General features: G+C 48.1%; 2 protein-coding genes and 2 long non-coding RNA genes across 5 annotated transcripts in view; 1 reads left to right on the top strand and 3 right to left on the bottom strand.

Moving 5' to 3' along the window:
* Positions 1–26,446, top strand: part of Trim9 (E3 ubiquitin-protein ligase Trim9) — a 254,382-nt gene that overhangs the window by 72,134 nt on the left and 155,802 nt on the right. The gene's annotated exons all lie outside the window — the stretch shown is intronic.
* LOC129385326 (uncharacterized) lies at positions 1,854–8,446 on the bottom strand. Its single transcript, XM_055071932.2, has 3 exons — positions 8,124–8,446; positions 5,400–5,766; positions 1,854–2,131 (listed from the first exon to the last, which is right to left on the bottom strand). The coding sequence occupies exons 1-3, from the start codon at positions 8,260–8,262 to the stop codon at positions 1,942–1,944; spliced, it is 696 nt and encodes a 231-aa protein (XP_054927907.1). The 5' UTR covers positions 8,263–8,446; the 3' UTR covers positions 1,854–1,941.
* On the bottom strand, positions 17,354–20,735 carry LOC126533483 (uncharacterized). Its single transcript, XR_008612899.2, has 3 exons — positions 20,066–20,735; positions 18,251–18,470; positions 17,354–17,479 (listed from the first exon to the last, which is right to left on the bottom strand). It is a non-coding gene; the product is annotated as an uncharacterized lncRNA (long non-coding RNA).
* On the bottom strand, positions 20,775–24,940 carry LOC129385327 (uncharacterized). Its single transcript, XR_008612898.1, has 3 exons — positions 24,535–24,940; positions 23,751–23,859; positions 20,775–22,635 (listed from the first exon to the last, which is right to left on the bottom strand). It is a non-coding gene; the product is annotated as an uncharacterized lncRNA (long non-coding RNA).

Below are 26,446 nucleotides of genomic sequence, written 5' to 3'. Positions count from 1 at the left end.
AAGGGGCCTCTCTCGCGACGAGCGGTGCGCGGGTGCCGCGTTCTAAAGCGGAAAAATAAAAATAAACGAAGGATCGCCGCGAAATATGATAAAGGCCGCGCGAAGGAAATCGCCGTTGGTGGGGCTGGCCGACGGCGCGATGCGGCGAACGAGAAAGCAAGTGAGACGGCAGCGGGCTTCTCGGTCGTCGTCGTCGTCGCGCGTTATCGTTGGCATTATGTAGAAGAGTCCGCTGCTGCTGCCGCCGTCGCAGCCGCGCATGGAAGGGAGGCGCTGTGACGGCGGTTTGTAGCTGCGCTCGCCGCTCCTCCGGTTTCAAACCTCGCGAGGCCCTGCGGCCCACTGAATAATGTATCGGCCTCGATTTATGGCGCCCCTGCGGCTCCAGGTTCATTTTTTTTTCTTCGTCTTTCTTTTTTTCTTCTCCTTCCTTAGGCTTCGCCGCAAGGCGTCCGGGCCGTTCCTTGGCGCTTCGTAGCTCACCACATTGGAAGCCGCTTTCGGTGCGCTGTGCGTGCGAGCAAAGTATCCGGGGGTCTATACCGATTAACATCGTGCGCGCAGGCGTCGTCGTCATAGACCTCCGATTTTCCTCTCCCGAAAGAAGAAATTGTCGTCCACCCAACGGTAGTTAAATCTGCAAAGGGTTGCCCGCGTGGTCTTTTCTGTTGTTTTCTTCTTCCGCTTTGTAGCCTCGGCTATACTGTTGGATGGATGACGACTTCCCTCCCTCCCTTTCACGATTCTTCTCCCGCCTTACGGACTTCCGCGGAAACTGATTTGCAATTTTCCTCTCCCTGCCAGCTCGCGCACACAGTGTACTTGCAAATTTCCTCGCCACCGTCGCATTTCTGTCTTGCGCTTCCCACTGGTACCCTTGTCGCTTGAAATTCTTCAGAGTAGCTTGGGAAGATTAACGTGCTCGGCTTGTTGTTCGACGGTCACGCAATGTCAGTGTCCGGGTGCGACAGTTCTGCCCCTCGGAAATGCCGGAACCCGGGGGTTGGATGCCGAGGGGGGAGGGTTGGGCTAGGGCCCCCTGTGAGGCATGCCAGCTGACAGTAGTGAGCGTGCTGCTAGAACCCCTCCCCCTATTTTCTCCGTACTTTGATAAGGGCCCTCCCCCTATAGGTCTACCTCGAATCCCCCTTGCTCCTCCGGCCGCTCACGTGCGACGAGCACGTACTTGGTAGCGCCGGAAAACACACAGCGAGATGGTGACCAGAAACAACCTGAAGTGCAGCGAAGATGCTTGGGCCTCAACCCCGCGAAGTCCTGCGATTGGCTTCACTTCGTTCGCCCATTTGTGATCGAGCAGTTTGCGGCGACTGTGGTTCTCCCTCCGAATCGTTTCCGTTAGCTTCTCCTCACTACTGTCGTTTTAATTGATGTCATCGTGGCCACCATGTTTATGTGCTAGCACGTTGGAAAGCTGCGTCCGTGACGACGTGAAAGCTATCTATCGCGAGAGCGCAATGCTCAGCTCACAATCTCGTGCTCAGCCAACGCCTCCTCGACGTCTAGCACAAGGCCGGTGCACTTCGATTCATGACGTCATATGCTACCCTGCCCGACTGCAGTAGAATCTGACGAGGATGGTTCCGATCAAGCTGCAGTGATCTGGAGTGCTGATGCGCGTTCCAGGGCCGCATGCTATACGAGCCTCGATCATATATCTCGCTTCCTTCTGTTAGCCGCACTTGCCGACGCTCCAACCCCGGTCAAATAACGCCGTACACAAACCGCATCTACGGTACAGCGCAACGCGCAGCAATTGAGAGGTTCCCGGGATTGTCGTGTCCTCGTTCCACGTTCGAGAAACCACTATATGTATAGCCGTTCGTGGTTTGGCCGATCAGAGAAGAGGGGGGGCGATCGGAGTTTATTGGCGCCTCTCACGGGCCAAAACGGCGAGCGGCGGCCCAGCGCTTTCCGGCGGCGTCACTCGTCCTCGGCTTTGGCCGCGGCCACCTTGGCCTTCCGCCTGCGCCTGCGGATGGCGGTGGTGCGGGTGGCGCTCGTGGTCTTCTTCTTTCTCTTGCGCGTGGTGGTCGTCGTCCCCTCGTCGTCGGGGCTCGCGTCCAACGTCGCGACGGCCGGCGTCTCCTCACGGGTGGTCCTCCTGGTGGTCCTGCAGCGCCAACGAAGAACGACAGAGAGTCTTTCTTATTAAAGTGGAAAGTTGGGCGAGTTTGGTATACATTCGTAACGGAAACAGCGCGAACAAGACGACGACGGAGTGTCCTTTCACTCCGTCCTCGTCTTGTTCGCGCTGTTCCCATTGTGAAGGAGAGAGGCTTTCGCGCTGTTCGTAGCAATGTGTTGTCACGAGGACAAAGGTTTGTGATCTGTGATGCCCGCGTCACGGGATGAGTGTATCGAGATGGGGAAGTGCTGTCCGCGCGGAGAAAGCTGACATGTTGAAGTGAATGTATAGGGCGTCTATACGCCGCTTGGCGAACGAGAAGAAAGGCGTAAACCGGGGTCCCCGCGATTTTGGTTATGGCCGCAACCGAACGAAGCCGATTAACAGATAACGTAGCCGAGGAAAGCGTCGGAGAAGTTATTTGTAGTTTTAATTGGAGTGTAGAAATGGTAAGTTAAAGCGAATATGAAAGTGAACGAAATAACAACTTGCCGCTCGGTGGGAGCCGGACCCGGACGCAAATTGCTAGGGCGATAAATATCTACAACTTAATTAGCTCGAGCAGGGTAGGCGAGCAGTTGTCGCGCACCCTGTTTCATAGGGGGTGCCAATAAGTCGTCATCATCATAACTTCCAGTCCTAAAGCGAGGAACGTATGGAATATATTTTAGGGGAATAATCTTATTTCAGAATTATTGATTTATTAACTAAAGAAGAGAGTTATTCCTCAGTTGGTGCTGTTGTCTTTTCTTTTTTTTTTTGTGGCATAGTTTCCTTTAGCGCGAAAAAATAATTTGCGGAAATAGGGAGGGGCCAGGAGCGCTAGCCTTAGACTGACGAATTTTGATAAACCAAAGACGCGCAAGGAAGCGACCATATATGCGCGAACAATCATGAACTGTGCGTCTTACAGGTCGATAATAGGCGCAGAATAAAGTATAAACCCCATGCAAGCGATCTTGCACGCGACAGCGACAAGCGACGCGATGGAGATGGCTGCCGCGTTCGCTCGTCGCCTACAAGTTGCACCCCATGCGAGCGATGACTTCGAGCGACGTCTCCCCAGTGTTGCCGGTATGAGGGCAGCAATATAGGCGCCGAAACTAGCGTGACGCGTGCTTTATTAACTTAAGTTGATGTATTTTACTGTAAAAAGCAGCATAAAATATTTCTGAAAGTCTTGCAGTAGGTTCTTATTCTTGCACTTATAAAAATTCAATCGTTTGCTCGTTCCGTGTAACAATCGGAAGTACTGGAGTTATGTGCATCCAGTTCCGGCTTTGCGCTATTGGCTAGTCGCTCATAGCACTTCCGGGCGACGAGCGACAAATTCTAGATTTGCAAAACCGAGCGATCGCGCGACAAGACCGAGCGATCTGTTCAAGCGACGGCCCGATCCGTCGCGCGAACCCGTCGCTCGTCGCTGTCGCGCGCAAAATCGCGCTAATGGGGTTTAGCCTTAAAGGTACAAGTGATTGAGCTTACAGACGTCAGACACCACCGCGTTTCAAAGATGATGCGCGTAATATCCATTCATCCGTCACATTCTGCAATGGCGGCATTTCGAGCCAATTGCAGAGGCCGCGGCAACCCCGCGGGCCAATCAGAGCTGACAAGATGGCGAATTGTACAGTATGGCGCGGGACATTAAGGATGTCCGAAATCTACCATACGATACGTCGAACTGTGCGGTCGGAACGTCAGGCGCATCAGCGCGAAGAAAAAAGTGGACATGATCTGAATTCCCATGCTCGCCATAGATGGCTAAGTGGACAGCAGCTATCTTAACTGAGAAGGAAAATCAGTACAATGCAAATAAAGCATGGACGAGACGAGTATTGTCTCGTCCTTCTTTCTTGTGCACTACACTGTTTTACAGCGAGGCTGTATATAGCTAGATTCTGTAACAAATTGCGTGCGTCTATCGAGCCTTGTAGATCGAGAAGTCATCCCCATACGTGGGCCGACCCCGAAGATTGTGCACTACCGGCCCGATCCCCGGCGGAGGGGAAAGAGACTTTAAGCACTCCGCCAACTTGCCAAGTTTAATATCTTAAATCCAGGTACAACCCGTAGCAAATATTAAGCTGATAAGAATCGATACACTTTGACCCACGTCGGCCATGTCTACGTTCGCACCGCCCTCTCTTTGTCAGCATTGCAAGCGCTTGCTTATCTCATTTCCTTTCGCTCCCCTGTGGTGGCGGTCCCGTAAGCGTGCTGCCCGCCAGGACCGCCAGGCGGAAAGAAATGCGAACCGTCCACGTGGTCCCGATCCCGCAAACTTGGAAAGTTTCACCGGAGCAACGGCCAGGTTTCAGAGGGAGTTTGTGGGGAATCAATTTTGTGTGACCCGTGCTGTGTGTGACCACTTGTCGTTTTCGAGTGACCTCACAACCATTACTGCACTGCGGGGCGTCGACCAACGCACGGTCGCCTTGGCTACGGTGAAGCAGTGTGCGCCCTCTGAATGCTGCGAGGCGCGTGTCTGTTGTACGTACTGTGTGGATTCGTTAGTAAAAGGTGTCTTGCCGCGTTTTGCAACAATGCATGGGTATGTATACCCCCCAGTGCCTCATCATCGTCCGAGGCTCAACATCGTGGAGGAGCGACTAGTCGCGCCTCGCCTTCCATTTATGTGGACACGGCGTTTGACGCACGCAGACAGTTCGCCATTAAGGGGCCCACATAAACAGCTTCGCAGGTCGTCCACCTTCACGGAGTGGGATCGCACTGAATTCTTTTTCGTTCTCAGGTATGAACCAGCTTGCCCGAGATAATGTTTTACTATAGGCCATGTTAAATCTTTTTCCAATTCTGACGAAGACGTCAAAGGAGACAGTTCGCGCAGATAACGCCGAAATAAAAAGCGATGCAGGCTACTTAGACAAGATGGCGTCTGAGCAGGACGCTTGGAAACTCGACTGGAAGGTTGTCTGCGCGTGCAAAAAACGTAGCCACGCTTTTCCATGCGGTTAATGTGCAAGTCGCGTTGTGTCTTTCGTAGGTTTGTACGCAGAAACCGTTAAAAATACCTTACGTAGTACTTGCTTTTCTTTGTTTAACTTGTCACCGCGAGGTGGCGTCATGTCGCGGAGGCGCCTTCACGCCGTCTTCCAGACGGGACCAGACGTGTTTACTTGGACTGCGTATACGCAGACTGTCTTCTATGCTGGCCAGAATACGATCGCACCCTTGCATGGCTCTCGTTTTCAGCGTGATAGGGTGTGTGATACATAGATGCATACTATACCTAGCCCGTTTGGTAGTGTTGGCGAGGGCGCTGGTGGTGGCGTTGGCGGCGGCGGCGGTGGTGGTGCCAGCAGCGCGGTACTTGGCCGTCGGTGGCGTCTCGCTCTCGGCCACGGTGGAAGCGTCCTCGTAGTCACCGGCGCTCTTCCGGGCGGCGGCGGCCATCTTCGCTCTGGCCACGTCGTTCATCGAGTTGCCGAGCACCGCCCCGGCCACGATGGCGCCCACCGCTAGCGTGGTCACGAGCGCGTAGAATCCCCACGGCGGCGGCCTCTCTCGGCGTGGAGGCGGCTGCTGTTGGTCGCCGCCGGCCTGCCCGCCGGCGCCCCCCGGCCCGGAGCCGGGTGGCCCCAAGCCGGCGTCGTACTCTGCGTTCGCGGCGCGAAAGTCGCACTCACTCACTCGCAGCGTTTCAGTGAGCTGTTTGTGAGCATGTTCAAATCACCATTCGGATCGAATCTAGGGGCACGTACCGTCGACCCGTGTGCAGTGCGCGTAGAGTCGAGCTCCAGATTTCGTGGACCACGCGATCTGAGAAGAAAAGCTCCGCAGCCTCACCACGCGTGGAGCCCGGTAACTTGAATTAATTCCAGTCTCTTCTTGCTCCGTGACCTAACGCAAGAGGTCACGTGTTGGGCCACCACAAAGGGCTGGCTTCAGTTTCAGTTTATTCTTCATTCAAAAAACAATGATTAAATGACAAGTAGTATGCAGACGAAGGTCCCAAAGTCAATGACTGTAACGGGACCCTTACCTCCACGGAGCATTCGCTTGCCAAGGCTGGCTGCGTTACGTAATGCTCTCTCCTAACTTTTTCCTTCCTCCATGGTGAAATCCCAGTGATGCAGGTGCCATGAAGGCATCGACGAGGCATTCCACTTTTTCGGGAATTTCCTAGGCTGTGGCGAGCCCCCAACGTGTAGTATAGAGGGAAAAGGTAGAGCTTTGTACGCGAAGTCAAGGAAACCCTTCTCTTGATGTATTTTAAAGCGAAGGATTTTCTTTCTCCCATCTCCTGATCGAATTTGGTGTTCGTCGCCGTTTTCTCGCCGGATATATTTGTGGATATACGGGGCGATAATTTTTAAGTTTTACGGGGGAATTTCCTAAAAAATCGGCTGTTGTATAAACGCAGTTCTAGTCCTTCAGCTGAATTATTCATAGCGGCGTGCATTACTTGCACGAGAAATCGAAACACATAATGAACTAATTAGCAAAAAACTATCTAAATAACTTCTTAATTACTTGACGGCACAAGTGGCAATTTACGAATTGTAGCCAGTGAGCATTGCAAGGCGATGTATCCACTTGGATAGAATTTCCAGCATGAATATAGTTTTTTTTTTCTTTATTCGCGTGTGTCCTGTTAGATAAAAAGTTAAGTGACCTTTCACTTCGAGAACGCGGGTTACGCACGAGCGTACGGACGCCGCGAACAGTCGAAGCACAAACGGAAATCGCGCGAACGCGGACGCTACATTGATCTCAATGGTGCAACGCCTGCTGCTGTGCCACAGAGAAAGCGCATATTGCTACGCGTGCAAAGAAGAGACGCCGCGAACCTGCACAGTAGTAGTGGTTTAATGTGGGAAGCGACGCTTAATTTCCGCAGCCAGAAGTGAAGCGAAGATGCCTGGGCCTCAACCCCGCGGATCCCGGCAAGCGCAAGGGAAAGTGGGAAATATAGGTGAGAGGAAGGGAAGGAGAAGGGAATCGGGAGTCTCGTCCGTTCATGGAGGAGGCCGGGGATGAAGGCAGTGATCCCCTTCGCCGCCACCAACTCCAAGAGGCTGTGGACAGTTCGAAGGTGGGGGTAGGGGGCGACGGGAACGGGAGGTCGCTGGGTATCACAGCAGGTAGGCCCTGTTGCCTGTAGACAGCGGTGACCCTTGAGCTCTCCTGTGCCAGCGCTGGCAAAGCACAGAGGTGGTGCTCAAGGGTCTCCGGGTTACCGCAAAATCACCGCAGGCCGTTGAGATGGAGCGTCCCTTGGAGTACATCCGCGTCGCCGTCCAGACGCGGCGCGGTAGGAGTCGAAGCACAACAACGTTCCAACATGCACAGCGAGCACAGCGGCGTCGAAGCACAAACGGAAAGAGCGCCAACATGGCGAATCTCTTCTCCACCTCCAGGTACCTTCCCCCTCCTCCGGCGCTCGCTACCTCGCGGCGGCAAACGTAATCTCGCCGATTTGACAGACGTGCGGGGCGCGTCTACGCTTGCGCGTAAAAACTATGAAAAACCGGCGCTGCCCAGAAGGCGCTACGAAAGCTTTAATGTGCAACTAAAATTTGCTGACACCGTCCGGTAGGGCGTCTGCGAAGATGGCACAATGCATTTAACGATAACAGGCGTGCGCTTGTATTGAACGTTTGCTTAGCCCGATGCGCCCAGCCATGCCATGCGCGTTGCGCTGAGCGCATGCGCTGCTGCGTCCTAGCTTGTCGGTTTTCTGTCGTGGGAGTAGCCGCGAAAAGTGTGTCTCGAGATGATCGGCGAATTCGCTGACACGAAATACCAGTACGTTCAAACTGTGTCCACCGCTCGCTAGGATGTGCGTTACGGCGCTGCTGTTGGCAGGCGAAGCTTCAGCGCTGGTTGCCCTATAGGGAGCGCATTTTAGCGGATGCAGTCGGGCGCCATGGGCGGGACTCGAGGAACTGGCACCTCGCAAGGGTTACGGACACCAGATGGGCTGGCGCCGTGGAATGACCGAAAGGCTTACCTCCTTGCCTCGGGTAGACGGCTCCCTTCAGGATGGACGGCGTCTTCCCCATGAACGGTCGCCCCTGGCCCTCGGCCTGCTGGTTGCCCAGGAGGGCTTCCTCCAGGCCGTCCGGGGGAAACGCCTGCACGTCCGCCATCTTTTAGACTCTTGCCCCGGGCTGTCGGTTTTCTGCGGTTGTCGATGACGATCTCGCACACTTGCCCTACGACGGGGGAATTGTCTTGTCTTGTGTCCCAGACAGTGGCGCGTACCCACTATGGGGGATTGGCCAAGAAGCAGGCGGTTTTCCGTATGGTCAGAAGTAGAGAGAAACTAGATTTGTATAGTGGAGCGTGGGACGATAGTACTGTAATTTAGAAGTGTAATTAAATATTGTTAGGAATTCCGATAAAATAAGTGAACTGGCAGAGAAGCGAGCGGTAGAATAGTAAGGAAGGAAGACGTGGAGGGAAATATAATAGTGACAGTGTTAAAGCTTGAAGTTATTGTTAATATTAAATTATTGTTATTATTATTATTATTGTTGATGTTGTAGTGAAGATTTATTTAGGAATAGACGAATGAGAAAGAATTCGAAGCCGTGAAATAAAAGGTAAAAAAAGTACGAGAGGAACCAGGATTGCCTTGAACATTAGCGAAGTAAAACTCGCAACTTACAAAAAAATTCGAGAGGAATAAAAAAAGGCTGACTTTCTTTGGTTGCTTTTTTCTTTAAGTATGGCCCATACCCAGTATGGGTGATCAGCCAAGAATCAGATGGGATTACACAGGTGATTATACAAGTCTGAAAAAAGAAAACTATCAAATTTTCAGAAGATCGAAGGAAAAGCAGCATAACGTTTAAAGAATTACGGAAGGGGATCGTCTTGAATCAAATAGAAATGTTTAATTATGACTGCGCAGACATCCCTAAGAGTACTGTTCTTGTTGTCAAACAACTGTTTCTACGCTAGAATGGATAGGCCAAGAAACAGAAGGTTTTACAAGGTAATGTGAATCCAAACCAGCGCGGAATCCTTTCTTTCTTTTTTCTTTTTTTCTAGAACGGCTGCCTTAAGGCACAGACTAAAAGAAAAGAAAAATAAAAGCTAGAAAAAGAAATAACTCGTCTGCGCAAAGCCAAGCCGTAGTGCATCGTACTCCATAAGCGGTAAAAGAAAGGCTGAATGAGTCTCGCAGGCGTATCTTTGAAGGGCAAGAAAATTGAACAGAAACGTTTGCCTTGCCCGAGAATGGTGAACCGGGCGAGTTGGAATTGATCCATGATTTCAGCGGTCAGCGAACGACGACAGGGAAAGAAAGGCATAGTTTTGTCCTGTCAAAGCCGCTCCTCCTTCAAAATCGGCGCGTTCTCTTTTCTCTTCCAGTGTTGAAGGGCACGACTACAATGGAGGGGATGGGGTAGGGAGGAGGAGGAAGGAGGGGCGGGAGCCTCGTTTGGCGTGTCGCCGTAACGAGCGACTCTCTCTGAGCTCTGTGACTCACAATAAGCGTGCAGCATCGTTGAAACTGAAGCCGGCATCCAGCCCATTAGACAGGAAAGTTGGGCTACTTGCGGCGCATTTTAGGATCGACACATTTTTAACTATAGCCCTAAGCAGACTCGACACGAGAAGCAGACAAGATTCGATGTGTAGACTTCGCCCGAATCGTTAATTCACTTAAAAGCACAGAATTCATTAGTTCCCTAGAACTTGGACGCAGAGAGGCAAAGTTCTATGCGCCGGGCCTGTGTTCACACACACACACACACACAAAAAAAAAGCTCTTGCACTAGAATATCTCGTAAGAGAAAGCTTCAGCCAATCCCGATGCTGGACATACATCATTAGCCAAAGGCCGCGGCGGCCAATGGAAAAGAGCACTTACGAGCGAAAAGCTTTGCAAATCCGGCCCCAGAACATCATATCGACCTAGCCCGATAGCGACGCAAGCCTGGTTTGATCAGCAATGAGGAATTTTTAAAATATTCTCCTCGCCGAGGTACAAACGAAATTCGAAAAACTGGAATCGGCATGTGTTTTTCGGCATTAATCGGTATATACCGAACTCCTATTGGTTGTCAGAAACTATCGGCTAATGCATGTCGTCTTTTTGGCCGTCCCGACTGCAGTAACGTCACCACTGACGTCGCATAGGGTGGGCTGCTTCTCAGTTGACCCCCCATTTTTTTTTTTTTTTTTTGCGAAGCAATTTGCTCTACAAAAACTAGATGGCGCTTTCGGCGGCGCGCCGCACGTTGCCTTAGCGAAAGCGCACGAGTACGAAACCATTACCTTTTCTGGCCTGGTTCTGTGCGATCAGCTGCCGGAAATGTAACTGGGTTTTCGCTACCACAGTGCTCCATTCATGCTGCAAAACATGGAGCGGTGGAGTGAAGACGTGTGCAGTACGTAGTTGGCTGCAAAAATTGTGACTGGCATATTAAGGAATGGAATGAGTCTGTGTGTCCAAGTTCACGGACCGCCGCTTCATATAAGGACAGCCTGTGTTGCCGGCTCTTCGAGTTGCACGGCCTCCCTTACGGATATTTTTTTTTGTTCACTCAGCCGCCAGCGTTGTGGCGTTAACCTCCTAGGAAAGGATTTGAACCCCGGATTGTATGCGCGAGTGAGTACCGCTCGTTATACCGTGACAAAGGGAGAAACGCCGCTTCTTGGCATCGTGAGGCTTATAGCGCGTTTATAGGACGAAAGTGAGACGTGACACACACAGGCGCGAACTTGCAACAATCTTTCTTTCTTTTCACGCGCTATAAGCCTCACGATGTCCTACCAACAAGCCCAAATCACTGCTTTACAGCGCTTCTTGGCGTATAGACAGTTTCTTGCACGTTGTCTAGACGCACATCCCAACTAACGCGCAAACTTACGCCCTCTCTACCGCCAGCGTATCAAGAATAACGGGCGCGTACTTGAATCAGAGCGCCGAACCATGGGTCACGGCGGCCACACCGACAGCACACTAATGTTCGAAGTTGAATTCGCTGATCGTTTCGTAACGGTCCACACAGTAAGCGAGTCACTACCGGTAATACGTATTCGCTACAAGGTATTTACAACGTATAGAACATCTACGTTAGAAGCCTTTTGTCCATCAAGAACAAATATACCGCAATTGAGCACACACGCGAACGAACAGGCAGAAAATAAACAGATAGTGACCGCCCAGGGAACCTTACGGAGTCAGAAACCTACCAAGCCGCTGCTTAAATGTATTTACTGAATAAAGAACGAAGGAGGTAAACACACTGCCACTGATTAAATTCTTAAGCGGAAAGTTAGGATAGCTTGGAATACACTTTTATCCCCGCTTTTATTACACGCACCGTATACGATGCTCGCGCCGTTTGGACAAAGCGTAATGAGCTCCGAAAGCGCTTACGTGTGCCTTGAAGCTGTAGCCAAAGCTTCGCGTGTCGTCCACCCAGTCACCGTCTACGATATCCGCCGAAACAGAGGCTTGCAGAGCCGCACCGGCGTCGTGTACATCCATTGTAAACACAGAGGCAGCTGAGGCCAGCAATGGACGCGTCGGCACGTGATCAAACATGGCCACGCCCACGGGATCGCCGTGAAAGAAGGGCCCTATCTATACGCGTCTGGTTTCTGCGCGTGTCATAAATTTTGTCTATCTAGTGAAGTACAGATTCAGTTGGTCTTTCCTTCGTGTCATGCCTGGCTTCAGTTTTCCGCTTTCTTCTGTAATCCTTGCATTATCCAGGTGAGCATGCGCTACAGGAAGGTGAAATGACTTAATAACAGCGTAGCGCGTACCCAAAGCCTAACTGAACGTACAGACGGTTTCACTCCCGCGACAAGTGCAGCGAGAGCGCGCCCCCCAAGAAACTTCCGGTCACGGGCCTTATCAGTCTACTGCACCGGAACGCCAAGCGCGTTTTTAAGTTGTTTTACTGGCGGAACGTCTATCTCTAAGTTTTCAGATAAAAGACATGCGAATTGCGCCTCGAGACAAATACGTAAAAACTTTCATGTAACTTAGGGCAACATTCACTTGTAAAATTGTTCTTATGTACAGATGGAAGGTGTTGAAAATCTGCGGGCTTAGATTTCAACGCACTCTTGCTAGTCAATATCGCAGCCCCCAATGCCTTTCTTGCTCACTAAATTTAGCGAGCTACGTCAAGGAGCAAAACCGGAAACCGTCCAGGGCCTATGTTTATAAACAGTGAAAGGGTCTATACACAGCGCGCGCCGTCGGCCAGTCATCCTTGTTCACATGCGTGCGCATATATTTTCCACGAAGAATGTCGGGCTTCAATTACTGTCCTGTTGCAGCAGGTCGGGTGAGGAAACGAGCGCCGAACGATACGCTGTAAAATAATATACACCCTTGAACAGTGAAGGCTGTAAATTGGTATATAACTCACACCATTACACACTTCTTTAGTGTAAAGGTGCGAGTTATAGGCCGATTTACACCCTTATTTACTTATAAAGGTACACGGTGTATAGAATAGGCGGCATTATCGCACTATAGAATGAACAGCCTACCTGCACGCAGCATGCGTGAAAAGCATATATGCGCGCGCATGTGGAACATGGCTGACAGACGGCGCGCAAGTGTACCTTCAGTTATGCTTCTTGCACGCGCTTCGTTGTTCGTATTTCATGTGACCTCAACAGCACGTAAAGTTCGAGACTGACTGCCGCCCTTGTGCTACATACGGGGTAGGCGCTGACGTCATCGTGCCCGCCATATTGTAGTGCAGCCAGCGCGCGGCCAGCATCTGCTGCTTATCTCGATCCACTTATCTCCAGCAGCACAGCGGAAGATAGAACAACGAGATGGCGTATACGGTGACGTCACGCGAATACTTCTTTCTTTATAGCCGCATACGGCGAGTTCACCAAGGCCTGCCTGTTTATCCCTGTTTATCTGAGGCTAGATTCCGCAGCGGTGCACAGTTCTAGACAGACGCGGATTGTGTGTCGTCTGCACGGACCATTGTTGACGCAGGCGCGTCCCTTTGTTACGGGCGGCCATGATGTGTCTATACACCTCGTTTCATGGCCCCCGACGCGTTCGTGTAGGCGCGTTGATGATGCCCCCCAGGCGGCCGGAAATGGTCCCGCCTTCACGTGCCTTTGTACAGCTCCTTCATTTCTGCGTACTGTCTTGCGCGTCGCCCTTGAATGCGATGCGGAAGGGTCTCCCGAAGACACCCGCTGGTTTCCTACTCGAAAAGGGGAGGGGGCGGGGGTTCGGACGCCGCTGTACAAACTGTCTGTATGTTCACGTTCGATTCTTTCGGGCATTCTTTATATGGCAGCAGTGAAGGAGAAGGAGGGAAACCCGGGACGGGTACGAGGGCAACAGGCAATGACGTCAAGGAAGGCATAAGGGAAAATAACTCTGGTTTTAATTGAAATGTAGAAATGATAAGGTAAAGGGAAAGCGAAGGTGGACGAAAACACAGCTTGCATCCCGTGGAAGTCGAACCGGTGTCCTGCGCATTATACGTGTTCAGCGTACCTTCAAATTAAAGCTGTAATGGCGGCGGTTGTCTTTCCGCCGGCGACTTTCGTGGATGTTCGTCTGTATGCTTCATAGATGTGGGCCTTGGGAGCATTAACCAGCGCAACTTAGTGAGGAGCAAAGGCCTTAACTCATTCGCAACGCAAGGATAGAAATGTTCGCTATGGTAAATTGTGGGCTGGCAGCACTGGCCCGATAGGGCAATTCACGACGAATGACATGCACTGCAGTCCACTGTTAAAGGGAAGGAACGTATGCGAGTCTAGGCCACGTGCGAATTTTACCCCCTGGCAAATGAGCGATCACCCGGCTTTGCATGCGGCAGATGCCTTCGTGGTTAGTCATAATGGCTCCGACATCTTTCTGCACACTTGTCTGTTTGGCCTCAGCTTATTATGGCTCATACCCACTAGACCAAGAATTCGGATGCAACTATAGAAGAAGGCGCCCTCTAATTTTGCGCATCATGCTGCAACTTCTTCCACGCTCACAAGCCATCAGTATCATCACTTTGTTGTTTCATACAACCCGCCATGTCTGTTCACCGACACCTCTTCTCGCGTTCTGTTTCGCGGGTCCCTATGAAAAACGGCGCTCTGAAAGATGGGAAGTGTTCTTGACACTTGGCCGCACTGTATATCACAGCGAAGCTGTTTATGGCTGGGGTTCCGTGAATTTTTCGTCATCATCATCATCAGCCTGATTACGCCCACTGCAGGGCAAAGGCCTCTCCCATACTTCTCCAACTACCCCGGTCATGTACTAATTGTGGCCATGTTGACCCTCCAAACTTCCTAATCTCATCTGCCCACCTAACTTTCTGTCGCCCCCTGCTACGCTTCCCTTCCCTCGGAATCCAGTCCGTAACCCTTAATGACCATCGGTTATCTTCCCTCCTCATTACATGTCCTGCCCATGCCCATTTCTTTTTCTTGATTTCAACTAAGATGTCATTAACGCGCGTTTGTTCCCTCACCCAATCTGCTCTTTTCTTATCCCTTAACGTTACACCTATCATTTTTCTTTCCATAGCTCGTTGCGTCGTCCTCAATTTAAGTAGAACCCTTTTCGTAAGCCTCCAGGTTTCTGCCCCGTACGTGAGTACTGGTAAGACACAGCTGTTATACACTTTTCTCTTGAGGGATAATGGCAACCTGCTGTTCATGATCTGCGAATGCCTGCCAAACGCACCCCAGCCCATTCTTATTCTTCTGATTATTTCACTCTCATGATCTGGATCAGCAGTCACTACCTGTCCTAAGTAGATGTATTCTCTTACCACTTCCAGTGCCTCGCTACCTATCGTAAACTGCTGTTCCCTTCCGAGACTGTTAAACATTACTTTAGTTTTCTGCAGATTCATTTTTAGTCCCACCCTTCTGCTCTGCCTCTCCAGATCAGTGAGCATGCATTGCAGTTGGTCCCCTGAGTTACTAAGCAAGGCAATATCATCAGCGAAGCGCAAGTTACTAAGGTATTCTCCATTTACTCTTATCCCCAATTCTTCCCAATCCAGGTCTCTGAATACCTCCTGTAAACACGCTGTGAATAGCATTGGAGAGATCGTATCTCCCTGCCTGACGCCTTTCTTTATTGGGATTTTGTTGCTTTCTTTATGGAGGAGTACAGTGGCTGTGGAGCCGCTATAGATATCTTTCAGTATTTTTACATACGGCTCGTCTACACCCTGATTCCGCAATGCCTCCATGACTGCTGAGGTTTCGACTGAATCAAACGCTTTCTCGTAATCAATGAAAGCTATATATAATGGTTGGTTATATTCCGCACATTTCTCTATCACCTGATTGATAGTGTGAATATGATCTATTGTTGAGTAGCCTTTACGGAATCCTGCCTGGTCCTTTGGTTGACGGAAGTCTAAGGTGTTCCGGATTCTATTTGCAATTACCTTAGTAAATACTTTGTAGGCAACGGACAGTAAGCTGATCGGTCTATAATTTTTCAAGTCTTTGGCGTCGCCTTTCTTATGGATTAGGATTATGTTAGCGTTCTTCCAAGATTCCGGTACGCTCGAGGTCTTGAGGCATTGCGTATAGAGGCTGGCCAGTTTTTCTAGAACAATCTGCCCACCATCCTTCAGCAAATCGGCTGTTACCTGATCCTCCCCAGCTGCCTTCCCCCTTTGCATAGCTCCCAAGGCTTTCTTTACTTCTTCCGGCGTTACTTCTGGGATATCGAATTCCTCTAGATTATTCTCTCTTCCATTATCATCGTGGGTGCCACTCGTACTGTATAAATCTCTATAGAACTCCTCAGCCACTTGAACTATCTCATCCATATTAGTAATGATATTGCCGGCTTTGTCTCTTAGCGCATACATCTGATTCTTGCCAATTCCTAGTTTCTTCTTCACTGCTTTTAGGCTTCCTCCGTTCCTGAGAGCTTGTTCAATTCTATCCATGTTATACTTCCTTATGTCAGCTGTCTTACGCTTGTTGATTAACTTCGAAAGTTCTGCCAGTTCTATTCTAGCTGTAGGGTTAGAGGCTTTCATACATTGGCGTTTCTTGATCAGATCTTTCGTTTCCTGCGATAGCTTACTGGTATCCTGTCTAACGGAGTTACCACCGACTTCTATTGCACACTCCTTAATGATGCCCACAAGATTGTCGTTCATTGCTTCAACACTAAGATCCTCTTCGTGGCTTAAAGCCGAATACCTGTTCTGTAGCTTGATCTGGAATTCCTCTATTTTCCCTCTTAGCGCTAACTCATTGATCGGCTTCTTATGTACTAGTTTCCTCCGTTCCCTCCTCAGGTCTAGGCTAATTCGAGTTCTTACCATCCTGTGGTCACTGCAGCGCACCTTACCGAGCACGTCCACATCTTGTATGATGCCAGGGTTAGCGCAGAGTATGAAATCTATTTCATTTCTAGTCTCGCCGTTCGGGCTCCTCCATGTCCACTTTCGGTTATTCCGCTTGCGGAAGAAGGTATTCATTATCCTCATATTATTCTGTTCTGCAAACTCTACTAATACCTCCCCCCTGCTATTCCTAGTGCCTATGCCATATTCCCCCACTGCCTTGTCTCCAGCATGCTTCTTGCCTACCTTGGCATTGAAATCGCCCATCAGTATAGTGTATTTTGTTTTCACTCTACCCATCGCCGATTCCACGTCTTCGTAGAAGCTTTCGACTTCCTGGTCATCATGACTGGATGTAGGGGCGTAGACCTGTACAACCTTCATTTTGTACCTCTTATTAAGTTTCACAACAAGACATGCCACCCTCTCGTTAATGCTATAGAATCCCTATTGAAAAAATATGTATGAGAATTGTACGAGAACTTCTCTACGCTATTATTGCTCCGTAGACTCAACGATGTCGTACGTCACATGTGTACGAGAGGACATCGTCACTGAACGAGATCGTTCTCGTATGGGTACATTAAACGAGATTATTCTCGCATAGCTATGCTTGACGAGATAGTTCTCGCACGTCTATGCTCAACGATATCGTTCTCGTTTGTGTATGCTACATGAAAATATTCTCGTTCAGCTATGCAAAATGACACTATTCTTGTTTAGCTGCATTCTACAAGTGTTCTCATTTGTGTTGAATGAGTTCTTTTGTTCATGCAATATTTTTGGTGAAGTTCCACACAGTAACATCTACTGCCAACATTACAGCGAGTTACTTTTCTATCAAGTGAGTCGGCCGATGTGCCAGCTCGGAGAAAAAGAGGACACTTTTTAGGGCCCACAATTAACACAAACCATCTTTATTTTGCATCCCGAAGCATGGTGGCCAGGTGCTTGTTCAGGTCCTTCAGCCTCCTTGCCTCTGTATCCACGGTGCTTGGCATTTTTGAAACAAAGTGCTCGTATGCCTCTGCAAAAGAATGTAAACAAAGCAGCCGGCACTGTTAGATTCTAACAAGCCATTGGAACTGACATGCACAATAGGTGGCTCCACTGCATAACTGAATGGGCTGGTTCTTGCATGATATTGAGTAAAGCGTGAAAATCTCACAGAGAAACAGGAAAAAGAAAACACGGAGGCTTATGAGTTTTTTACCTATGGAAATTGATATTTCAACATTAACCACAGCAGTTGAAAGCAAGTGCTCGTCCTCGCATTGTCTTGTTCCTGTCTCTGTTAAATGTTCGTGTTTTACAAACAATATAAATGGCTGCAGAATTCCAATACAAGACCACAGAAATAGTCTAATACTTTTCCACAAGTATTTTACATTAAATGAACAAGCATAACAAGCTCATGCAAGTGAATACACAGATAGCACAGCTCTTTGCTACCGCACTGCGGAATATGCAGACGGAAAACACTGCATAGATGCCAGTGCAGAATTGTTTATAGGAAAGATTAATGCACCTTTAATACCACTATAGAAACTAAATGATAGCTTTTGTTAGCGAGCTAGAGCACAGCACTAAATATACGCATACAGCTATGCATGCCCCTGATGTGTAGATGTGAACTGTGTCAGCCCATATGAGAGATCACCTCAATACAACCTGATCTTACCGACAGCCCATTATATTCGTGCAGAAAAAGCACTGTGTGATAGGCATTACTCCTTTAACTTCGAAACACTTTGCAATCCTTATGAAAACATAAGCTAGCAGGACAGGGTCTACTTACTTAGATATGCACCAAGTTTTTGTGGTGTCAACGCTGGCTTGGCCTCACCACCTTCCTTTAGCTTTCGCATACATATTTTGCTCGTAACACGCCTGTGGATTAATTCATGTGCCTGCCACAAGCGTTGGGCAATCTCCCTCGCAAACGTGCTGTCCGTTTTGGCTTGGTTTACCCACATCCACTTGCTAGCACAAATAAATAACCCATTTGGATTGTGAACCTACGAAAGATGAAAATTGCAAGAGATTAGTTACTCAAATACAAAAATAGCATATGTGCTCTCAGAAAAAGTATCTTTTCCCGAAATAATGGATAAAAAAGGTAACAGTTATTAAGGGAAACTAGGTTGCCAGACACAGTGATGGCACTCAAGGATAAAACTAAGATATATGCAAAAGGTTCAAAGTTTACATCCTGGCTGTAGGAAAGCCCTAGTCAATGAAGCTTCACTGATAATGGGCCAGGGACAATTCTAGCTCAGAGGATTCACCACATTTAATCCCACAGTCAGCGACAAGCACCTTTTGTACGGGATATACTAGATTTTCTTTACATTTGAGAAGAAGTTTAGGGAAGCAGATGGGAACAGTAGAAAACCACAGTAAAACTTCTTGCATCCTTAAGGAGCTGCTTTGTCCGAGCTAGAAATCTTACCCTTGAGGCTGAAAAAAGTTCTTGCAGTAACCCAGTGAGCTCAAATTACACATGCGGTGAAAGAAGGGGTGTATACAGTAAAAGCTCATTCATTTAAATTTCCCAGGACTGGAACAAAATTCTGAATTAACGGAATGTTGAATTATTAAGGGTATGAAAATAAAAAACAAACGTTCACACAAACACACTTTTATACTGAATTAATCCAGAAATCCTGTTTCTATTTCACACATAAGCAGTATGGGAGCTGCAAATGTCAATTCGCGACTGATTATACTGCTCGTAGTGGCAAGGGCCTTGAGGAAGTACTTTTTTGCAGTGCAGTCATAGCACAAGACTTGGTCACATCTTTATCAGAAACGTGCTATTCACTACCACGGGTCCATCCCGATAATTTTTTCACCATTGAGCTGGCTGTAACAGATTGTTCTACAAACTCAATGTAACTGGCTGATTGGATGCCAGCGTGCAGGCCACAGTACAATTATTGTCCTCGATAGCCATCATGTTTGTGAGACTGCGTGCATTGCACCAAGTCACAATGAAACTGCTACTTGCCACAGTTGACCGCTGCGAATGAAACCGTGGTCATGATCATCACAACTACAGAGTGACTATGCAGTTCTGAAAGGCGCCAGCCGCGGGGCGCGGCTGGCGACGTAGGCGCAGAGTAGGTCAATCGCGCGCGCCGGTAACCGAACGAACACGCCGAACAACCACCTCTGATCGCCCCCCCAGCATTCATAGTAGCCATGCCACGTGTCGCATTCGCAGTTGTGCGAGCAACATGCATTGCCGATTTATCTGTTCTTGCCCTTTCGCTTCTCACTTTGATATTGCTGGGAAAGCAGTCAAACTGGATAGTTGTTAGACACTGGCGGTCATCTCCTTACCTTCCTTATGAATTGTGCGTTAAATGAGGCTTTTTTCTTGGTGAAAGAGTTCTAGTTTAAGGCCTAAAGAAGCTCCATGGCAGTTTGCATTTAAGGAGTGTAAGCATCCTCTGAAAACATGTACATGAGGAACACTGCAGAAAGAGCACTTTAAAAAAAGAACACGAGTGTATTTATCACCAAGGCCAACCCTTGTGTCTTCTTAAATATTTATCAAAAGTCAAACTCGAAACTGATACTAAGGTGCAAGGTGTCCATATTATATTACCTTGTGAAAGCACCGTGGTGCCTGGATATTGTGGGACCAACTCGGACGTGGAGATCAGCACTGATCAGCAACACTGCAGTCTGCTTACAGCTTTTCTGCAGGCCCTGCCACACCTCCATTAAAACAAGTGAGCTTGGTGTCACAAGAGTACTGTATTTACCCGCATAATGATCGCACTTTTTTGTAAAAAAATGGTCGCAAATTCAGATGTGTGATCATTACGCCGGTTAAATTTCCCGCAAAAAGAATTTTTTTATCCCGCGTTTGCTGCGGGATGGCAACAGGACAACAAATAGGTGGCTGCCACTGAGTGTAGTGCGGAACACCAAAACAAAAATGGGGGCCGGCGCAGCAAGCTGAACACACCAAATGCGCCGAATGCGATTTTTTTTTCTCGTGAGTATGCTACATGCATTGAAACAGTTTCTTCCGTATCCGGAATGAATAATATCATTAATATCAGTAAGTCTGTGGCAATAACGTAGCCATGTCCACTATGAGGGGGCAGAAACAGATGGGCGCGCTTAGCTGCCAGTGACGTAGAAAGACACGGCGGGCATGCTGCGGAAACTGCGGCATTTGTCTTCACTACTATCCTAATACAGCACGTTTCCGCTAAGGGTGGGCGAATATCTTAGCTGTGTTACAAGTGTTACAAGATTTGTTGCGTGCCCACGAGTGCAGATGAGGAGAATCAAAAGGTGCCTTTTTTGTTGTTCTTGACCACAACCATTACAAAGCCTACACATAATAAAGGCAATTTTGGTTGTAGCTTTTTTGTCATGGAAGTGCGGAAAGTGATGAAAGGAATGAAATCGGGCATCTGCTAAAGAATGTTTGGTGCGTGCAGACTGCTTGGTTTGTCTTGAAGAGTTGTTTGCGTAGCATTCGACAGATGGTAAGCGCGATCATTAATAGCTAGACTTGGTACATGACAGATCGCTGCGGCAAGTTCGGAGTGTGATCAACACAGGAAATAAAAAAAAATCGAATTTGGACGACAAAATTCAGGGCTGCGATCATTATGTGAGTAAATACGGTAAATATAGAAAGTGACACTGTGAACAAAGCAATACTTATTAGGTAAAAATAAGAATCAAATGCTGATATTTGCCCATAGAAAGCTTTAAGTAACAAAGCTTGCAAGATAAGAAAAATGCAATGTATGGGCCATCTGTACAAGAACATTAATCGAAGGTCCCTTCATTTTTTAGTCCCTTCTCCTCATGCATAGATGGCAGTCGGGTTAAGTAAACTGGGCCAGATTACCACAAGTGTAAGCAAAGGTGGTCACTTTGTGGGCCAATTATGATACCATAGCACGACACGCATCCCTACAGTCGTTTTAATGTGTTCTGTAATGCTAGCCATCTTGTAGGCCCTACAGTGTCAAAGCATCCATAACCCTAACAGCGTTACCCAGTAGGGATAACCAATAAGTGTGCACAGCAGCACAACTCAGCATATCTATCAGGAGGCTTTCGTTACACTTTTACAACTCTCCTCCTATGGCTTCATCCCAATTTTTGTCAATACAAGCTTGAAGCATCTGCACAAGCTGAATGCACCAGGGCACCATAAGAAATACCACATCTTTCTACCCAATTCCATGTTGAATATAAGACTGGCAAGTTCACTATCATGTGTAGAACAAACCAAATTGTTCTGGAATCAAGTAATCTTCCACTACGTGTGAAAAAAAAAGCATGCAAGAAAGAGTACGTAGAGCACAGGGGTGTTGATGGATATTAAATACCACTGTCGTGCAGTAGACACTACGTCAGCAAAACAGGCCAATGTATAAATGACTGGATTTGCAACCATGTTAACTGAATGCTCAGGTCATTTCGTGGTCACTTGGTAGTGCAAAGCTCACTTGCATTATTTTGTTTGAAAACTGTGCAACCGTGGCAATGTATAAGGACCATAGTGCTGGCGAAATTCGTTAAGATTTCCTTATATGTGTGACAGGGAATCTGCAAGTTGGCTCCACCTCCAGTGGACTATCAGATAGCAAGACTGCTTATTTATCATTGTAAAACAAGCGTCACAGTAGCCATGCCATGTGTCCTTTTCGCGGTTGTGTGAGCAACATGCATTTTCGATTTATCTGTTCTTGCCCTTCCACCTCTCGCTTTATAGTGCTGTGCAAGCAGTAAAACTGGATGGTTGTTAGACTTATGTCCTGTCACTTCCTCACCTTTCTTATGAATTGTGCATTAAATAAGGCTTTTCTTTTGGTGAAAGAGAGCTACTTTAAGGCATAAACAAGTTCCATGGCGGTTTGCATTTAAGCATCTTCTGAAAACATGTACATGAGGAACACTGCAAGAAGAACGCTTTAAAAAAGAACACGAGTGTATTTATCACCAAGGCCAACCCTTGTGTCTTAGCATATTTCTCAAAACTGATACTGAGGTGCAAGGTGTCTATATCATATTACCTTGTCAATGAAGCAAAGCACAGTGGCGCCTGGACGTTGTGAGGCCAACTCAGACGTAGAGATCAGCACCAGCACTGATCAGCAACACAGTAGTGTGCTTACACTCTTTCTGCAGGCCCAGCCACATCTGCATTAAAACAAGTGAGCTTATTCTCACAAGAGTATAATATAAAAAGTGACACTATGAACAAAGTAATTCTTATTAGGTATAAATAGGAATGAAATGCTGATATTCGCCCATAGAAAGCTTTGAGTTAACAAAGCCTGCAAGATAAGAAAAGTGCAATGTATGAGCCATCTGTGGAAAAACATTAATCGAAGGTCCCTTTTTTTCGCTTCTGTCCTCCTCGTGCATAGATGGCAGACAGGTTAAGTAAACTGGACCAGACTGCCCTGTAGGGTAAGCAAAGGTGGTCACTTCTTCGGGGAGCAGCCTATAGGCTGCTTCTTGAAAGAGTATTAGAAAATGCGAATAATGCATGTATGCATTATTCACAAGAGGCCTTGTTTCTCTGAGAATGCCACAGCCAATCACATATTTCAAATTGACCATTTTAAAATGCATGCAAAGTACAGCATGGCTTTGAGGGTACCCCAGACTACTGAAATTCACATCAGCCAAGTTCAGCAGACAACACCATAATTAAGCCTCTAGAAGTTGTGCATTTTACTGCAAGTTAACAGAATAATGAGGAAGAGAAGGTGAGGGAGATGGTGCCACTATAGCATAGTTCAAGCTCTATCCCACATCATGTGCAGAAGGGCAAAGAATGCCCAGCTTTTGGTTATACTCGCACCTGTGACCACTGCACCATGTTGACTGACATGCGTAACAAGCAGTTTGTGATACCACGTTATTACATCCTGCAACTGACGTGACATCAGAGATCAGCTTCAAGCTTGACGCTATGCTATACTAGGGACAGATAATGAACCGGCTACATTAAAATCTAAAGCAAAAGTGTTGAACATTGTTTGCCAAACCTGCCAGCCTCTGCACTTCATATTTTGCAAAAATTCTAGACAGAAATCTTGTGTTGGAAAGACAGCATGCACTTTCCTAAAGCTTTCTCTCAGCGCCCACATTTTTCTATGCATACATTATTAACCACTATTTACCTTGACACGCTGTACACAAACAGCACACTTGGAAAAGCAGAAACTAATCGGGAAAGTTGGCAGGTACCAAATACACGAATAGAACCTAGAACACATAAATGGCTGTGACCGTTTTGTACATACCTTGTCAAAGCAGGCAGATCAGATGCTTTGTCGTGCTGTTCTGGCTGCATAGTGCCGCAGTCTCCTTTGTGGAGTAGAGATGCCTCCGTCTCAGGAAATTGTGACATCCCTAAACAATAAATGTTCAGCTTATTGTAATCACTGCTGAATCTGCAAACTTGTGATTTAACAACATCGCGTCAAATTGTGGAAAGCTCTCGTACAGCGAGCTACAAGAAGCTGCATCCGCTTTTTCAAATAAATATTTCATTCTTACATCACAGACGGTTATTAAACGTGTCAAAGGCACGAAAACAAACAGAACACTAAACACAAGAAATACAGGTTGTCTTGGCGACAATCTATAAGCATCAAAGTTTGCATACAAGCTAAAATCTTCTCACGAGTCAGATCATTTGGATGCCGTCGCGCGTTGACGTTAGCTGTGAAAACATTTGCACAACACATCAACGTACTTCTAGAATTGTCTATACGATTTCTTGCTGAGGAATTACGTACAGAAGCAGTGACATTCCCTGCTTGAATTTTTGTGCCCGTTCAGACCAAGCGATGCCCCGGCGCTAGCATACTTCATAACAAAAAGAAAATAAACAATAGATGAAGCTCTTAACAACATCAATCTCGGGGTAATTTTCGTGAAACGTTTTCCTAAATGTGCACTACGATATCGAACGAACATTAGGGAATCACTGTCACTGTTTTTGTAGCTGTACTAATCATCTTCTGCTGCGCATGACAAGGTACACTACATGAACCATAAGAATGCGCTAGGCGCCGGACTTACCTTCTGAGGCGAGCGCTCCTTCGTGTCCGTTCACGCCGCATCGACTGCACCAACAGTCCGTCCAGCGTAGTGTTGAATTGCGGTGAACTACAGCACGCGATAGCACAACTATCAACACATTCTTCCGTGCACTGTGAGCCGATGCGGGAGCGGCGAGAGTACAACACTTCTCATGAGCCGGGCACAAAGGAAGCGCGTGTGGACCGCACTACGATAATCAACAACGGCGCACCGCAAGAAACATACAGCGAGCTAATAGCATTGCACAGGACCCAGGGCTTAGTGATCGTTAATTCACACAAAAAAGGAGCACATGTTCTCTACGCACCGCGTAAATATGATCAAACGATCAGTACCACATCGACCGCCCGTGACCACCGGGCCGCCGCAACAACGTTTATAGATCCTCTTTAAGTACCCCAACTCCTAGCCTTTGCGCGCCATTTAGCCCGCTACCGTTCACGCCACCGCAGCGCTGCCATCGACCTCCGCGCCGAGCGTCCAAGCATCGTCTGCTATAGCCTGGCACGGTTATAGGTGCTTGTCGCGGCACTCGGCATTTACATGGTGCTCGCTGAATAAAGCAGCCGTTATTTCTTTCTGTTGTTGTTTAAGCTGAAGTATAATATTTTACAGACACCATACATGGGGTTGCAGGTCCGAAGAAAGGAATGAGATGAAAAAAAAGTGGGCCTACAAACCAAAGTGCGCACGCAATGTTAACGCTCGGTGACCCACACTTCGCCGGTACTGGCGTCTCCGTGAGCGCAAAACTTGAACCGGACGCAAAAGACCTCGACCGCCAGCCACGTGCACGAGGACAGTGACAAGGCACACGCAGTGAGAAAATAAAATCGGCTACAGCACAAGAAGCGCAAACACCCGCAACTAACCTGCACATGTCAGCAGAGCAGCACCGCTCACTTGGTGCAGAGCTCGACCGCAGCGCCCTCACAGTCCCAGGAACAAGTCGCGCCTTGCTCGAAAGGAAGAGTCGTGCAACTGAGAAAGTAATTATAGGTCTCGGTCCGAAATGAGGGGAAATGACGTCTTTTGTTTACTTCGCCGTCTGTGGTTCCGGTAACCGTGATCGCATGGGTAGCGTGGGTAGTACAGGCGTATTATTTCAATGTTCTTGCGTGTTTTAGGCGACCTTTTTCAACAACTTTGGTGACATTGCTTTCAACAGCGAGGACAACCTGTGGAGCAGCCCTATCAACCGGACAGGGCCGTAAAATCTGTTTGAAGTTCGCAGCACATCGTCGTTTGGTTTGTGAATGTTAGACAAGTGTTCGTGATTCTCAGCGGCGTAATCGACGACAGATTTGGCGTCGAGTGGTGTACACTTTGTTCAGGCTTGTTGTGCGCCGTTCTACGGATGTGTACTGTGGTGTTGTTTGTGCTTCGGGAAATGGTGCCACGCCGGCGGGATTTGCTTTCTTGTAAGGCGAGTGCTTTCGGAAACTGCTCGCCTTTTGTGCTTGTGTGTGTGCGTGTGCGCGCACTTCTGATATGCGTCGAACGCGTAGGAACGTCCGTACAGTCTTTCGTGAGCGCTTTCGGAAACTGCTCGCATTCTGTCTGTGTGCGCGCGCTTGACATTCGTCGTTATTGCGATTTGCAAAGGTGTTTTTCATTTGGTGACTGCGTCCGCGAACGCCAGGATGTGATACACGTTCGTCATTTAAAGACCCTGCTTCAGTGTAGGGTCACTTACATTTTGGTTGCTTGGAGGTCAGCTTTCAACACATGGCAAGGCATTGCAGTGCGCTTAACCATCATTGGCACACGAACTGCTTTGTCATTTCTCCTTTAAATTTAAATTCAGTTTTGTGTAGTATGTAGGCAGATAATGGTCACCAAGTTGCGACGCTCATCTCGTTTTTTGCCACTGCTGTGCACATATGAGGAT

Source organism: Dermacentor andersoni, chromosome 7 (assembly GCF_023375885.2).
Source record: "Dermacentor andersoni chromosome 7, qqDerAnde1_hic_scaffold, whole genome shotgun sequence".
Lineage (NCBI taxonomy): Eukaryota > Metazoa > Arthropoda > Arachnida > Ixodida > Ixodidae > Dermacentor > Dermacentor andersoni.
This window is presented reverse-complemented; position numbering and strand designations above follow the sequence as displayed.

What these genes read in the sequence shown, in the direction of transcription:
- LOC129385326 (XM_055071932.2), bottom strand. Translation starts at nt 8,262, where the DNA reads ATGGCGGACGTGCAGGCGTTTCCCCCGGACGGCCTGGAGGAAGCCCTC. An exon ending in CGTCTACCCGAGGCAAGGAG is followed by an intron (nt 5,767 to 8,123) that starts GTAAGCCTTTCG and finishes CCGCGAACGCAG; the next exon opens with AGTACGACGCCGGCTTGGGG. An exon ending in AACACTACCAAACGGGCTAG is followed by an intron (nt 2,132 to 5,399) that starts GTATAGTATGCA and finishes TTGGCGCTGCAG; the next exon opens with GACCACCAGGAGGACCACCC.